The sequence below is a fragment of the Fundulus heteroclitus genome, chromosome 6 (genome assembly GCF_011125445.2).
Source record: "Fundulus heteroclitus isolate FHET01 chromosome 6, MU-UCD_Fhet_4.1, whole genome shotgun sequence".
NCBI classification, from domain to species: Eukaryota; Metazoa; Chordata; class Actinopteri; order Cyprinodontiformes; family Fundulidae; genus Fundulus; species Fundulus heteroclitus.
Genome location: NC_046366.1, coordinates 2,849,056 through 2,866,224, shown reverse-complemented (window position 1 = coordinate 2,866,224; position 17,169 = coordinate 2,849,056). Strand labels below are relative to the sequence as shown.

At 40.7% G+C, this 17,169-nt stretch overlaps 1 protein-coding gene across 2 annotated transcripts in view; it reads left to right on the top strand.

The window, feature by feature from the left end:
* pik3r2 (phosphoinositide-3-kinase, regulatory subunit 2 (beta)) overlaps window positions 1-17,169 on the top strand; it is a 52,194-nt gene that overhangs the window by 17,247 nt on the left and 17,778 nt on the right. Inside the window, exons 3-8 of one of the 2 annotated variants that reach the window (XM_012873599.3) lie at window positions 14,121-14,213; window positions 15,684-15,752; window positions 16,064-16,213; window positions 16,512-16,722; window positions 16,877-16,962; window positions 17,051-17,153. In XM_012873599.3, coding sequence (XP_012729053.2) covers window positions 14,121-14,213; window positions 15,684-15,752; window positions 16,064-16,213; window positions 16,512-16,722; window positions 16,877-16,962; window positions 17,051-17,153 — 712 coding nt within the window. The remainder of the gene's footprint in view (window positions 1-14,120; window positions 14,214-15,683; window positions 15,753-16,063; window positions 16,214-16,511; window positions 16,723-16,876; window positions 16,963-17,050; window positions 17,154-17,169) is intronic. The other variant, XM_036137860.1, reaches the window with a different exon arrangement.

The window sequence follows — 17,169 nt, the reverse complement described above, 5'->3', positions numbered from 1 at the left end:
GTTTCAACTATGGAGGCACAAGATGGGAGCTGTTTTTTTTTTTTTTTTTTTTTTTTTTTTTAGACACAAAAGCAGGATTTCAACAAATATGCACTAATTTGTCAAAATAATGAACAGGGTAGACAGTACTATAAGACAACCATGTTAACAGTTCATTGGCAAAAAAAAATTTGATTTGGGATGAATTAACCTTTAACACACCACACTGCAGGAATATCTCTTAAAATTATCTTAAGAGCCACAACGATAGTTGCCACCTGTCGGAAGGGGAGAATTGGGGCAAAAATGGGGCTAAACATCCTGCCGTGTGAACGAGCCTTTAGACTCAAACTATGGCATTTCTTAATTAAGAACTGATTATTTAGTGGTGTGTCCTAACTTTTTTTTTTTTCATTTACATTGTTGTGAAAGTTATAATAATCTAAATATTTATTTTTTTCTAATAGTTGGTGTTCCACTATTGGCAGTAATAGCTGCCACGGAGAGTTGAGGATACCTGGCAATACATCTTTTCTGGAATTTTGGCCTGCTCTTCTTTGCAGAATTGTTTTAGTTCAGATACATTGTAAGGTTTTATCTGATGAGAGAAAAAGTTCACAGTATTTTCCCAAAAGTCTTGTTTCTTTGGAAAATGTGAGACGGGCCTTTGCGGACATTTTGGTGATTAGTAGTTTTGGCTTTGGTACTCTCCCATGGACACTCTTTTTGTTAAGGCTCCCACATACTTGCGTGGACATCAGTCCACGACGCTGACTATAGGCAGACTCTGCGTAGACTGGTACTCGCAGAGCTCAATTTTTACAGACGCATATAAGTCAAAGTATATGCAGCTCGGCGGCAAGAAGTCTTCCCTTCGAATTGTGTTATATGCGACACTGAGCTGCTCCAAGCAGGCAGTCGCAGGTATGCGCGGGGTCACAACCATTCTCTGAGACACTGAAGTGGGTAGAGGTTGCCTGCTGGAGAAGAAATGGCTCTAGGCGCTCAACTAGCTCATCAAACATGCTACTATCCGTTCCCCTGCTTCATCACACTGACAGAAACTGTGGGAAATGGAAGAATTTGTCACAAGATGTGTAGGCAATAGGTACCACTCAACTATAAAGGGTAAAACTTCTGCGGACGGTACGCACCAGTGTGGGGTAGCCTTTAGTGTCTTTCTTATTGTTGAATAATGAATGAATATACACACCTGGGAAGAATATTTAGTGCGCTTTATAATCCAGTGCGCTTTATAATCCAGTGACAAAGATTTGTTAATTCACTGTGCGCCTTATAATCCGGTACACTTTATGATCTGAAAAATACGGTACATGTTCAAATGTCACCCTTTAACTTCCGGTAGTTTGAGGGTTCTCCCTTTTGGCCGTGACCGTGTGTTAACCTTTTAGTCTTTTCTTGCAACACGTTATGGGACATATACTTCTTTTGAGGCAGAGCCTACCAAATGTCCTACTGAATAATAAAGGGCTAATCCATCTACCTACAGAACAGCGCTGGACTGAGGAGATCTGGGGTTGATTCTGTCCATCTGTAGGGCCCTTCACATATGTCTTTGGCGTCCAAAGTCAATGTTAGCTTATCAGCACATAAATGTTGGTCCCTCCTTTGCCCTGATTTGAGATTACGTTTGGCTTGGACCTTTTTGACTTTAAGACAGGTGGACTCAGTGGCACTCCAAGCCTGTTGGCTCTGAACTGTGATTTACGTTTACTTTTACCATTTGTCTTTTTGTTATGTTGGAGCTAAGACTATTACTCTAATCAATGAGCTGTTACTCAGAGATCACTTGGCTGATGCCCTAAGCTTAAAGGAGCAATTAGCAAAATTTCACCACTAAATGAGCTATTGAGCACCGTCTGTAGACCAAAACAAGACTTGTAACAAGCCACGCCTCTCTCTACTCCTGCAACCCGGCCCCCTCTTTCCCCTCCCCTTCTCACATGTCGTCTCTTATGTGTATATTTGCAAAGGATAAATCCACAGCAGAACATACTGTGGATTTATCCCCCTTTCGGGGAAACATGTCTAGTGAAGAAGTTGCTTTCATAACTATAATGCTGTTAGCAAGAGAACGTTTCGGTTAGGGCTGTGCATAAAAATCGATATAAAGATTAATATCGATATTTTTAAAAACGATTTAATATCGATATTCTGGCTTTCAATATCGATATACCTCCCAACCTCTAGGGGGCGTTATTACAGCGCAACCATTGCAGTTCACAGCGAAGGAAAGCAAGTGAGACGAATTTGTGGAACGGCCGACAGGATTTTAGAAGCTCCTTTGTCCCTAAAAATCAGATGTTTGGGCACATTTTTGGTTTCTGTGACACGTTAAATGCATTGAAGCAAATGCACTTTATTTTCCTGTTAATATGTCAGTGATCAATAAATAGAACATAAACATAATATTTGGCTGATTTTGGTGATTGAATCACTGAGCATTAATTCAAAGTAATAAATATCGATATTGGAATCAAATCAAGCTGAGCTATGTATCGAGAATCGTATCGTATCGTGAGCTGTGTATCGAGAATCGTATCGAATCGGCTCATCCTAGATGATACCCAGCCCTAGTTTCGGTCCACTGGGCGTGGTCGCTGCCATTTTGCTCCTAGCTCCACTGCTCTGGTGGGAGGGAGGAGCTAAGCCCTGAGTGGCAACTTGTTCAAATGGATGCACACACACATGGGACCGGCCCATGAGACTGGAGAACAACACAGAGAGATGTCGTGTGATGCCATACCATATTCCATCTAAATAGATACCTTTAGTTCTTCACAGAACAATTTTTTAGTTAATTCTGTCTAAAATAATGACATTTTGCTTACTGCTTCTTTAAGTTTATGTTTCCAGACTTCATAGTTTTCTCTATGTTCCACTATGTTAGCTGTTTTACTTACAGTACAACCTTTATTACTTTCATTACTGATAAATGTTCTTATTTCATTCAATAAAGTAATGGCATAAATGACGAACTACCAGTGTCTAAGCCTAGTTTTTTGTTTTTTGTTTTCCTTATTATGCTGCAAAAAAGAGAACTAGTTACATTAGTTTGCTGAAAGTAGATTTTCCCCATGGGGTTTTTCATGGCCTTTGCCAACATCTGACATTTTGAGCTGCCAATTGCAGGGCAGATATTCAAAGATCATTCAATTTCTGTTCTTCAGTCTTGTTTTCTTTCAACCCAGGAACAGAATTTGTCAATTTTTGCGGGGGGTATAAACCATTTATGTTGTAGTAGACTGAAAGTATATGTCTAAAGAAGTAGCTTTTTTCTTTGCTTCGGCAAGTCTGGTGTTTAAAATCTGTTGAGCGGTGAGCTGTTCCACCTCACACACATTCCCTAAAAAAAGAGAGCGTCCTCAGTACAGGCTGTACCATCAGAGCTGCCTTCTCTGAGATCCTTTCCTGGATTGAAGCTGCTCTCTTAATCCAGCAGCACTGACTCCTCTTTCTCAGCATAATATAATCCTAATTTATCAGACTTAGCTACCCCTTCAAACACTGTACATCCATTGGCATTTTGTGTATTATCATTTTAAGATGGCCAGTCGTCCTTAGTAATCCCAGAAATGTACATTGGACTATTTTATTTAGTTTCATTTATGCATTTTATACAATAAAGCTTCAAGAAAGAGTGAAAGTCCGACTCTGTTAGTCTGGGTTTCAGTAACATTGCTGACAGTGTGAACCGTATTTAAGGCCGAAGCATGCGGGACAATTAATGCCTTTAACATTCTTTTGGATTTGTCGCGCTGAAATGCACCAAGACAACAGATGACTGAACTTCAGCTGTTAAGATGGATGTTGAAGTGGATCCTATGCTGCCAATTTGGGTTACCTCGTCAATAGACATCTGCATGTAGACATCTAGTTGTAGATGTCTATTCACCGTTCACTTTTTAAGCACATGTACATTCTGTTTAACGTGAGACAAAGTGGTCTTTTTTAACAAAATACTGCTTAGAGGGACTAGTAGTGAACGTTTTCTGGGCATCATCTCATCTCTCTTGAGGCAACTTGTGCCTTGGTCATGGCTTCAGACACGGTCTGAGGTCGGGTCTGACTGGCTAACCATTTTTTTAGGATTGTCTTTGGACAAAAGATACAATGCACTTGAGTTATGGAAGACTTCTTAAAAAGCGCAATTTTGGGGGATTAGAGGTAGAAGTGTCATGGGTCAGTTTCAGTCACCCATTGTACTCCTCACATACGTCCTGATGTGAACATCAGGGCCTAGTGACCATATTTTATAAGTGTCTTCTGAAAAGGCACTGTCAATAAGCCTGTTCACGGGTTCAAAGCCTGGGGAAAATATTCACAGCTTATTTTTGGACTTGAGCTTCAGTCAACATCCATAATAGTCGACAATTATGTAAGAGGTTGACACATCATGTTAATCTCTCTTTTATAGATGTGTTTTTTATGCATTTCCAATGCTTATCACATGGACAGATGTTGTATCTTTAATGCCAAATAGTTTGACTCAACAAGAACACATTTAGAAACTCAGAGAGAACTCTCTCCTCTCCTTTCCCCTTCTCTGGCCTCACTCTAAATGCCTGCTGAAGTGAACCATGCCTTGGCATTTTTGCAAACTCCTCCCTTTGTCCTCCTTCTCTCAGCCTAAAGCCCTCTCCCTCCCCACCACCAACGTGTCCTTCTCTTTCTTCTATCCTCCCATCTATTCTGCAGGCTCTGCCTGATTCACATACACACGGCTTATACTGTCTCTGGGCAGCCCATAAACCCTGTTTGCAAAGGAGAGGCCTCTTCTCATTCTCCCCGCTCTCCTCTCTCTCCCGGCTCTCCCGGCTCTCCCTGCACTACAGAGAAAACATTTTCAAACAGCCAATGGAGGAGGCTGAGAGGGGGCCAGAGACAGTAGAGGAAGAAAGAGCAAAGGTTATGTAGAGGGGTTTAAAGGGGACAAGACGAGGCCTCCGGTGCCACACAGCTACAGAACGGGATGGATTCAGTTCCTCAGTAGATCACATAATCCTTTAGTTCGGTTTATTTAGCATGTCAGAGACTGCAGAGATATTCACTGAAGCGTGATGCCAGAGCTGTAAATAAAACCACCATTAATGACGATGTACATTCGAATAATGTGTATTTGGGCATGAAATATTTAATGTGTTCTGGCCAGAATTATTAGAACGTCTCTCTGGTGTTACTCTTTGCTCCATGTGGTTCGCTCCAGTGTTACTGTTCCACTAAAGTGAACTAGATGGACATCAGCTCTTTTTCATCATTTGGAGGAATTAGCACCCAGAGATTTTTTTTCTCAAAGCTAAATTAGATTTAGTTACAGATTTTTATTTATGAATTTATCTTTATTTTTTTAAATAGAGAGTAGTTTTAGCTTAACATTTGGGGGGGGGGGTGCAATAACCACTTAACATTTCTAACACATTTGTAGTTCATAATTGTCGAGTTTATTTCAATTCAATTCAATTTTTCAATTCAATTTTATTTATATAGCGCCAAATCATGAAACATGTCATCTCAAGGCACTTTACAAAGTCAAGTTCAATCATATTATACAGATTGGGTCAGATTATACAGATTGGTCAAAAATGTCCTATATAAGGAAACCAGTTGATTGCATCAAAGTCCCGACAAGCAGCATTCACTCCTGGGGAACTGTAGAGCCACAGGGAGAGTCGTCTGCATTGTACATGGCTTTGCTGCAATCCCTCATACTGAGCAAGCATGAAGCGACATTGGGAAGAAAAACCACCCATTAGCGGGAAGGAAAAACCTCCGGCAGAACCGGGCTCAGTATGAACGGTCATCTGCCTCGACCGACTGGGGTTACAGAAGACAGAGCAGAGACACAACAAGAGAGACAAAAAAGCACAGAAGCACACATTGATCTAGTAATCTGTTCTACATTAGATGGTAGTAGCGGGTGATCTGTCTTCCCTGGATGATGTCACAGCTAACAGAACACCAGACCAGGTGTACCTACTATGAAGAAAAAGAGAGAGAGCAAAAAGTTAAAAGCTGAAATGACGACAGTCATTTCAATGTAATACAATGCAAAACTGGAGAACAGTAGACTGAAGAACAGTAGAAATCAGTAGAGTGAGAGAATTAGACCCTGATGTCCTCCAGCAGCCTAGGCCTATCACAGCACAACTATAGAGATAGCTCAGGGTAACATGAGCCACTCTAACTATAAGCTTTGTCAAAAAGGAAAGTTTTAACATTAGTCTTAAAAATAGATAGGGTGTCTGCCTCACGGACCAAAACTGGGAGTTGGTTCCACAGGAGAGGAGCCTGATAGCTAAAGGATCTGCCTCCCATTCTACTTTTAGAGACTCTAGGAACCACCAGCAGACCTGCAGTCTGAGAGCGAAGTGCTCTGTTAGGAACATACGGGGTATGTTCCTAACAGAACATTAGTTTACAATCTAAATTCTTTGAAAATTATTTAAAAGAAAAACCACATCCATATTTCTGTAAAAAGATATACATTTACCCCTGACTTCAGTTCAAAAATTGTAAAATTTTGACATGACAGTACATGGAATTGATACCTACAGACACTTCTTCAACATCTTTCAGGGCAACGCTTTCCCAGACAAAATAAAATGTTCTTAAAACTGAACCTGTTGGGTACAAAATAAAGTATTTGTCTTTTTTAATTGTTCTACATTAAATTCCTTTGGACCACAAACTTCTAGTCACTTTTACTCAAAAGGAGATTTCCAGATCTGTACAGATCTGGAGTTTATAGTTGAGCGGGTAACGTCAATAAATAAAACAATTTGAATTTTTTTTTTTTTTTTTTTTTTTTTTTTTTTTTTGTGTCTCGCGATTAGTAGAATGTAAATCCTCCCATGATGCTCTGCATGAATTGCGTGCGCAACTTCCTGGCCAGCATTCTTACATATAAGCAAACAGTGGCTTGCAGAGACGATACATGAAAAAATATGGAAACTTAAGTGGGATGATCCAATTATAACTGCACCTTCCTTTTAATGCTGCATTGAACTGAACTGAACCAGGGGTTCTTTGTTGGTAAAACAATAAACACACAGTAATCTGGTGTTCGTTTTAAAGTTCCCCTCTGCCCATGGGATTCATTGTTTTCTGCTCTAGACTTCACAGTGTGCCTGGTCATTGTGATGAATTGCCTGTCAGCATAGTTGGGATGTACTGAAGACATGGAGCAATGAAACCTGAGCACCAGCATACATAGTGTTAGACACTGGCCAGGAGCCCGACACCAACTGGCCTTGTCACCACCCGTCATGGAGTCACTGACATGGTTCAAAACCCTGGGCAGGTTGTATCCTTGTTTCTGGGCTTTGCCCGTTATTATCTAAGACATTTCAGACCAGAACATTTTCAATCTTCCATTTCTTAGACTCAACAAAAACACTAGACAAAAGAAATATTGGCATCTATACATTATACTTTACTAATGACTTTATAGGCTGACACCTAAATGTTTAGGTGATATGAGAAGAGAAGTTTGGTTTGGTGATTTGAGCGATGTGAATCTTTTTTTTTCATTGGCCAACTATAGGACCGTCTACGTTTATGTAGATGGACATAAATAAGAATTGTGTTCCGATGAGGCTCGTTTGTCAGATTAAAGGTACCTTTTGAAAATATCAACCTTTAAGCAGGTATTAAATATACTCTTTTAAACAAGCATTTCTGTATTGACTAGTTTTTTTATTGGTCTGATATAATATTCTAATCTTAAATGTTGCATTTCTATTAGCTGTAAGAGGAAAATCAACATAATTACCTGAAATAATAACCTGGAAAACATCACTGGTTGTGTAATGACTCTGTTAAATTGTTTCACTTAATTTAGTTATAGAAATCAACTTTTCAATAATATCTGAATTTATTGAAAATGACTATAAATGTGAAGTGAAAGGAAAGTCTGATTTAATGCTTTGCAGAGCGACAGGGTTTCCACGGGGCAGTGAAAATTTGAAAATCAAAGCTTTAAGCTGTAGTTGATAATCCTGTTCAGAAACACTTTTTGTAATACTGGGTAAAATGGTCCTTCCATCCTGAAAGTAGTAAATACATTATGTATTCACAAAAAGGAGGTTAAAGAAATAGTTTTCTGTGGGAGCTGCAGGCCTGTACAAACTCTAACCAATCCATGTCCCTCGGTCTGAAGGGCATGGATTTGACAGATTTTGATTTCTGCTTTTTTTCCCCTCTGTCCCTCAAGTTCCAGGGAAATCGCCTTACCTATGGGGTGTCCCACATGCCAATCGTTCTGATGCGCTCACATAACGCCAGTCTCCGTGCTCTTTCCTTCTGAGTTTCTGCTTGCTGGCTGCGCATGCACACTTCTAGTGTTTATGTATGTGGTTAGCTTAGTGGCTAGGTTAGTGGTTAGCTGTCCATTGTAGCGCCGCTTATCTCACCGTAGACTTTGAACATGGCTGAGAGTCACATGACGCGAAACGTGTTCATGTTAATAAGAAGAAGAGAAAGGCCTCAGTAGAAAGAAATAAGACCAGAGTGGATTTGGGAGATTTTTAAGATGCAATCTCCCTGAAGAGCGAGGTAAGCCAGCTTTAAGACCTTAAGCGGTCTCAAATTTATTGAATTATTGTTCAATGTTAAATTTTTTCCCCAATAGGTTTAATTTTCTTATGCCCATGTAACTCCAAATGCACAATAAAATGCTCCTGCGACACTGACTTTTCTTTATTGAATGTATTTACAACTTTTGTGTTATTAGTTTAGCGATTTTCCCCCTAATTTTTCATGTCTGAGCATTTACTTGACCTCTGTAAGCACACTGAAGCTACACCAGTATTACGCCTGTGCAAAACAGGCATAATACAAGTTATAATAAGTTCCATGGCTTACTAAAAGAATCAAATTACAGCAATAATTTCTTTTAGATTCCTTAATTCCAACTGATTTAGCCTGATTACATGAAAAAGACAAAAATCTTGAATTTTTTTTATGAGCTGTATAGTATGTTTTTTGTTAGAGTAGGAGTCCTGCTAATGAAGACATGTACGTCTTTCAGAGTTCAAATTTTATTGCCATTATATTATTTATATTTTGTGCTATGAGTTTTATCACAAGAATGTGGTTGTGTGCAGCGTTGCTTCTGTCAGCCTGCTCCAAGGCAGCTGTGGCTACAATGTAGCTCACCACCATCAGGGTGTGAATGGGTGAATGACTGACTGTAGTGTAAAGCGCTCGATAAAACGCTATACAAGAACAAGCCATTTGTACATATTGCTGTAGTCCTCAGGCATGCGCTTATATAGAAACATATAAACAGTTGATTTTAAAAAACGGAGGTAGAAGGCTGGTCAGAAACCAGCAGCAGCCGTCACTGCAAAGGACTCCAACTGCAGCTGATAACGCCAGCGGAGCAGCAGAGCTCCAGGAACAAACAGCAGGTGTAGCGCTCAAAGACTAACCTAACTGGTTAAAAAACGGCACTTATGATCTCAGATCAGCAGATCCCTAAAACACAGTCAGACAAACAGCTGATGTAGAGCAGGAGTAACAAAGATGCACAACGCCACCTGCCCAACTGTAATAGCGTCTTCCCCACCCATCAATCAGTGGTGCGCTCCGATCAGCACCTGCCGCACACAGAGAGGGACCGTGGAACACCGTCTCACCAGAATTGTATAATGATACACAATACCTTGATTTATTATTATTAGGCGCCCGCCTATGCATTGAAAATGCATGGCGGAGGCCTTATGTTATGCACCTAATAAAGGTTTCTTTATTATTGTTTTTTATTCTTCCGTCATCGTTAATACCGAACCGTAGGCTGTACCCCCACAAACTACTCACAAAAATGCAGAGCTCAGCATGGTACTTGTTTTCGGTACAGTGGTTTAGGTGTTGGGCTGGTGCACCAAAGGTCACAGGTTCACAACCCGCTGGGGGGTACCCAATATTTTTTTTTTCTTTTTTACAAGTAACAAATAAATAATTTGAACAACTGATATAAATGCATGAATGATGAAAAAATTGCAACAGCAAGAACTACCCCCTGGCCAATACAGCACCACTCACCTGTGGGAAATGGCACTACACACCATTTTTGTCAAATGTTGAGTTCTGGGCCCAGATTTGGTGAGGCTTAGTTGCTAAAGGAGGCCGATCTGACACATGGCCTTTGGTGAGCTTTGGTGACATTAAGTATTGGCACCCTTTTTGAGGAACTTCCCAGTACAGGATTTGAACCAAACTAACAGAGTACAATCACCCGGTGATACTGGACACAACCATGTTAGCGGCTAACGCTTAGCATGTTGCTAACCGGAAGTAGCTCTAGGAAGGTCTCACCAACTTCTGCTTCACAGAGTTTTTACTTCCTTTAGTAGTTTGTAATGCCTTTAACATTTTTATTCACATATTTCATTTTTTCATGCTACACTGAAGTATTTAATCATGTTTTAATAACACCAATTTTCCATGCTGCTTAGATGCAGACATTCTCCTGTCGGCTGGTTTTGATGAAGACAAATCCTTTTCACACTCAGAAGATTTGATTTAAAATCCCCAAGTGTTAAAAGCCTACGACCAAGGAACTCGGAAGCTTTGCCTTTGACGGTTACGCGCAGAACTACCCCCCGGCCAATACAGCACCACTCACCTGTGGGAAATGGCACTACTCACCATTTTTGTCAAATGTTGAGTTCTGGGCCCAGATTTGGTGAGGCTTAGTTGCTAAAGGAGGCCGATCTGACACATGGCCTTTGGTGAGCTTTGGTGACATTAAGTATTGGCACCCTTTTTGAGGAACTTCCCAGTACAGGATTTGAACCAAACTAACAGAGTACAATCACCCGGTGATACTGGACACAACCATGTTAGCGGCTAACGCTTAGCATGTTGCTAACCGGAAGTAGTTCTAGGAAGGTCTCACCAACTTCTGCTTCACAGAGTTTGTACTTCCTTTAGTAGTTCGTAATGCCTTTAACATTTTTATTCACATATTTCATTTTTTTCATGCTACACTGAAGTATTTAATCATGTTTTAATAACACCAATTTTCCATGCTGCTTGGATGCAGACCTTCTCCTGTCGGCTGGTTTTGAAGAAGACAAATCCTTTTCACACTCAGAAGATTTGATTTAAAATCCCCAAGTGATAAAAGCCTACGACCAAGGAACTCAGAAGCTTTGCCTTTGACGGTTACGCGCACCACCAGGCGGGCGCCTTCTTCAACTTCTTCAGAAGTTGAACGATTCTAGTTTTGTTTACAGTTCAGCTTGGATTTTATTTTCCATGCTGCTTAGATTTGCTGTGCGCGCACTCATAAGATCCAGATGTAGTGCGCGTTTGTGTGCAGCTTCAAGGGAACAGTGTTAGTTAGTCCATGTTAATCCATTTGAAGTCCATGTGCAGAAACAGAAGTAGTGCTGCCACTGTCATGGGAAAATACTAATCTAGCAACAGGCAGTAAATATGATATTCTGGCAAACATGATTACTGACATATATATTATATTCATTTAGCCCCTTTGGTAGAATTGCTCCTCAAGTAGGAACTGTTTGATCATAACATCTGATTCAATATTTAAAAATAAGATAACCACACAGACAAAAATAAGTTTTGTCCAAATTCTGCAATCTTAAAGACTAAAATAAAAGTTCTGCAAAAATAACATAATTCCAAAATAACACAAAAAAACTAATAATAATAATAATAATAATAATAATATAATAATAACAATTTATTATTAATAATACAAGTAATTATAATTATTAATAAATAATAATAATGATTAATAAAATACAAATAAATGATTGCAGAAAAGACACTTTTTCAAATCCATTTATGTCTAACTCTAGCTGATGAAACTAATACTTCCAGTAGGTAATGTTCGTTAATTAGTTTAGGTCATTTGTTAGAAAAGTGCTAAGTCCTTCCAGTGACAATATCTACTGTTTACAGTATATTCACTTGACCGCCCAATGGCACAGCAGGCTCAATACATGGGAAATAACATTAAATCAACAAAGTTTGTGTATAAACAAGTCTCACTATAACATGAACTTTTAAGTGTCTCTTTGTGGCATTTTTGGTTAAAACAAGCCTGTTGTTCTTTTTCATTATTAACAGTGGGTAGAATTGCCATAAATTTTACTCAAGTAGGAGTAGCGATACTTAATAATACTATTCAAGTAAAAGGAAAAAGTAAATTGCAGTAAAACTACTCCTAAAAGCACATTTTCTTCAAAAAGTTGTGTAACCAAACCTTCCTACCTGACCCGTCTGCTGGGTTCCTTGGTCTCCGTGATGCTGTTGGTTCACTTATGGTCTCTAACTAACCTCTGAGGCCTTCACAAATAAATAAAACTGCTTATGTAGATTCAAAAAAAATAATAATTTTGAATTTTTAAGGTTATCACAATCAAAGAGTGATTACCAAAATTGTCTGCCATTCACTTGTTTAAAAATTGTAAACTATTGTTTTCTTCCACTTAACAATTATGCACTGCTTTGTCTTGGTCTATCACATAACATCCTAATACAATAGCATTAATGAAGATGGTCTTTGTTACTTCAGTAACATGCTGATGAAGAGGGATATTTAGCATCATCTACTGCAGCCTCACTTAAAGCAAAGCCAATAGCTTTCATGAGATCTAATAATCTGAATGAAAGGCACGCACTGAGACCGAAACCCTGAATCAGAGCCACGACTGTCGGGTCAAGTCAGATATCTGCCTGGCTGTGTGCTGATGGAGTACGTGGAACCCATCATATATTGAGCGCTCTTTGAAATGGTTTTCCAAAATCCTGACAACTTTCAGGGCTTCTGCTGTTTTTGCTTTTGTGAAAGAGGCTCTTGTGTGGATTTGTGGTCTGAATTTGGATGTTTTTGTCTTATTTGCTAGTTTGTTACAAAATAGTTTTAACACGTATCCATATTGGAGTTACAGATGGCAGTTTCATAAGTCTACATTGCTCTTGATGTGCTTTGCTACCAGTGAATAGAAGGTACTGTGCAACTGAAAACACAAGCTTTGGTAGATGATAGGGAGGATACGAGTCGGGCGCCTCGAGAAAGAGTTTTCAGGGTTAACTGTCCGACACGGAGCCAGAGAGAACCAGGGAAAGGGTGAGGCACAGAGAGGGAAAAGAAATAAAAAAGAAAATTAAATGAAAGAGGCCTGAAGGGGTTGAAAGAAATGCTAGAGTGGAGGAGAAAATCCACTGAGAACAAGTGTGTACAGGAGCCAAAGCAAAGCCACGAACAGAAAGCTAGAGAACAAGGCAGAAAGACACTGAGGGGTGGTGAGGTGGGGGCTGCTGGCGAGAGAGAGAGAGAGAGAGAGAACGTGGAGGGAATGTGCTGACACGGCGTTTCTCCCCAAATTAATAATCAGCAGCGGTTTAGTCGAGCCAGGAACAGTCTCCTGCTGCCAAGCCCCAGTCAGGCCAGGCCCTCCCCACATCCCGTGTAACAGCCGCCCCCCCCCCCCAACCCCTCTTTGCAATAGGAGGCACTGGCTGTCCTGGCTGGGCCGAGCCGGGCCTGGCACAGGACCTCTGCTTGTTCAGTAGTTTTAATCCTTTATTGTGCTTCACTCACGCAAAGAGCCAAGGGGAAACCCAGAGCGGGATGGAGTGTAGGGGAGGAGAGAAAGAAGGCGAGAGTAGAAAGAAAAGGAGAGAAAGAAAGAAAGGAGGGAGGGAGGGAGGGAAATGAGATCGCTTTTTTCTTCCCTTTTTCTTTTTTTCCCAGCTGAAAAGATGTTTGATTTAGTCCGCGGGGAGTTGTAAAGCAGATAAAAAAATGTTCTCACCATCTGCAGTTTTTCCCTCTTCTTTCTAGAACAACTTGTTTCTTTAATTTGTTGATGTGCAGCGAGTTGTTTGATAGAAATGTTGGCTCGCAGGACGTTGGTACGTTTTCGATGCATTATTTCATTGTTGCGCAGGAAGCAGAAATGAAATCCAACAGTTTTTTTTTTTTTTTTCTTTCAGCAGTGTGGTTGGGCTTAAGAAAGTGTCACCCTTCATCTGGTTTGCTCAAAGCTCTCAGGACGTAGTTGACGCTGTGCCTCGTAGGGCTTGTAGTTAACAGCGGGCCTGTGAGTGCGGCGGCCTAACTGAGCTCTGTGCTGTTGTTTCAGCTGCAGCTGTGCTGGAGCTCAGCGAGCAGTTCACGCCACCAGAGACGGCTCCCCCCGCGCTCGTCGGCCTGATCCGAGCCATAGAGCAGAGAGGTACGTCCACGGCTTCTCTGTCTTTCTGTTCTTCCTCTCACGCAGACATTCACATTCAATAGCCTCTCACTTCTTGTGTGAAACAGTTTATTTTTGCTCAGTTCGGTTTAAGTTGCGGGCTGTAGAGCTCAGCAGGACTCCTTTCACAGTTCTGCCTCCTCCTGTTGGAATCTTTTTTTTCTCGCTCCGTTTCTCCTAATTACCCTCCTCGACGCACTCTTGAAATTACAAAACACTAAACGGCGAGGAACCTGTTATCAGGCGTTCTGACAGCTACTGTACACACAGATGTCATCGGGCTTGGACGTAAAGAGAGAAACCAAACTTTTCCACCTTTAATGCAACGTTTTTATTGTAGAATGCAGCTGAAAAAAATTAGAAAATTTAATAAAAGATGCAATAAGAGCATGACTTAAGTTTGCACCCCACCTAAACTAACACCTTGGAGAGAGACTTTTCAATTGTATTTCAGCATTCAGTCTTTTTTCAGAGCCTGTCAGCATCCCACACCTTGACTTAGTAATGTTGGTCCAGATTATCTTGTCCACAGCCCTCTTGGTGTTGTTACAAGTTTTTTTTGTTAGATGTGGTTCTGTCTGCAGAAAAGTAGCCCCTGCATTAGCTTAGGTCACGTAGGGGGTGGCGACACTGATGATGCAAAAGAAAGTGAATTGTAAGGAGAATCTATGTATTTTTTCCTAAAATAATGCTGTATTTTCATATTTTCGTAACACCTTGCAGCTGTTATAGAAATAAAGCGTTGTTCGATTACAATGCAAATTGTAGTTGACAATAACGATTGATTGATTGATTGATTGATTGATTATATACAGAATCTTCTTTCTATGGTTCCTTTCTGTAAATTCGACTCATGTCGCTATCCTCAGTTTAAAATGGCATTTTTTAGCTGTTTATGCAGGTCATGGTGAAGTGGAAAACTGGCATTGAGTGAAACGGCCACAGAAAGCCTGTCTCTGAATGGAAGGACGTAATGGTGGAGCTGCGCTATAGGATTGCCTCTTCCACACTCATGACTGCACTGTGTGCTTTTCACTCCTAGCTGACAGACAGGCTCGTCTCTAGGAACCGCCTGTTAGATGCAGACTGTCTGCACCCAGTGCTTCTAAATACAAGCCCATTTATCAGCATTATTTTCTGCTCTGTTAATGTTGTTTAATAGTTTCTCTGAGTTGTAGCCCCACTGTGTAAATGATCTACTGGGCAGGATTTTATCATTCAGACGTGTAGCTTGAGGGTTTTATGTTCGCTACTCCGTAGTTTAAATTTTGACCCTCCCGTTAGTGATGAACAACCAAAGGGAAATCCACATGTCCCATCATCGACCATTTTTAGAAGATACAAGCGGTAAACTGCTCAAAATCCTGCAGCCATTGAGCTTCGTGAGCTCAATCTTATTTCTGTGCTTCCCTCTTAGAACTCATCTTGACGTGTTCATTGTGTTTCTCCTAGGTCTGGACAGCAAAACTTTGTACAGAACAGCAAGCAGCTCCGACAGCTCGGTGTACACCCTGAGCACTGGTGAGTACATTAAGTTGCTTGGAAAATATCTAAATGAATGTATATTTCTTCACATACCAAGTAGAACTGGGTTTTAGTCCTTGCTCTATATGCTATTTTTGCTGTCATGAGTTATATAGCTAAGCTGCAAATCCCCATGTCTGAGTTGCTTGCATTGGGTAATATTTGACCTTTTTTACTGACCTAGTGAGAGTCAGTAAAACATGCTGGATAATTTATAGTGTGATTATTGCTAGAGTTCCCTCTCATTTTCTTCTATAAACTAGTTTCCCTGAATGTCTTGGAGCTGAGGTTATGTGTTTGTGTTTTAGAAGATGATGCTGCTGGGGGTGACATAGGTTACCTGTCTGAGAGCCTCCTGCACTACCTGAGAGACCTCCCGTCACCTGTCATCCCAGCATGCATCTACCCGCAACTTCAGACTGCTATCACGCAGCAGCAGCTTCACCAGCAGTCAGTAGGTGGGTCCATGATATCAGTTTCCTAATAAGGACTCCTGTTGGGTTTATTTATATCGTATGGACAATTATGATCATTTTGGAACTTATTTTTTATTTTATTTTATTTTTTTTACATATATGAGCACATTTGACTCATTCAGCTTAAATTCAACATGTTCTCAACAAACCCCCACTTATATCAGACATGCCCTCTAGAGCCTAAGTCATTCAGTCAAATACAGGCACACATATAGGTACATTAATAGGTACATACATTCTTCAGTTTGAACTCTCTTACAACTGCTGGATTAACTTTTAGATGGAGCTGCTGCTGGTAGCCATGACAGAGAGGTCAGTCTGGTACTGGAGAACTCCACGGTGGTCCCTCTCCATCATCGTCTCACCCTGCAGTACCTCCTCACACACCTGACCAAAGTGGCCCACGCTCAGGCCAGCAATGGCCTGGACACTCACACCCTGGGAAAGATCTTTGGGCCCCTCCTGATTCGGACAATCTCCTCTGCCCACGGGTAAGTCATAGTACCCTCATCCTGAATCACATGCATGAATGAAATGAAACTGCTCAGCCTGTTGGATTGGATTCTGGGAGATTATCCTGCAGTAAGCAAAGCAGAAGAGTTACTGAAAGGTGAGTTACTCTCTGACGGATTTATTGACTGTCAGGTTTTCATCGGAGGAGGATTTTCCCATCCTGGTGGTGGAGAGGCTGCTGGTGGAGAGAGCTGCACAGCAAGACTTCCCTCCTCCTGGTAATTCATTATTGTTAGGACTATGCACGGTGTTTCCAGTAGAGTGACATGCTTTCAATGATGATTTCTGTTTTTTGTTTTCTTTCAGTTCTTCCAGCTAAACCCATCAAATCAAAAATAGCACCATCAGATATGACAGATACAAGCAGCCTGCTAAACGATGCTGAGTGGTACTGGGGAGATATTTCCAGGTAAACCAGTGAAAGG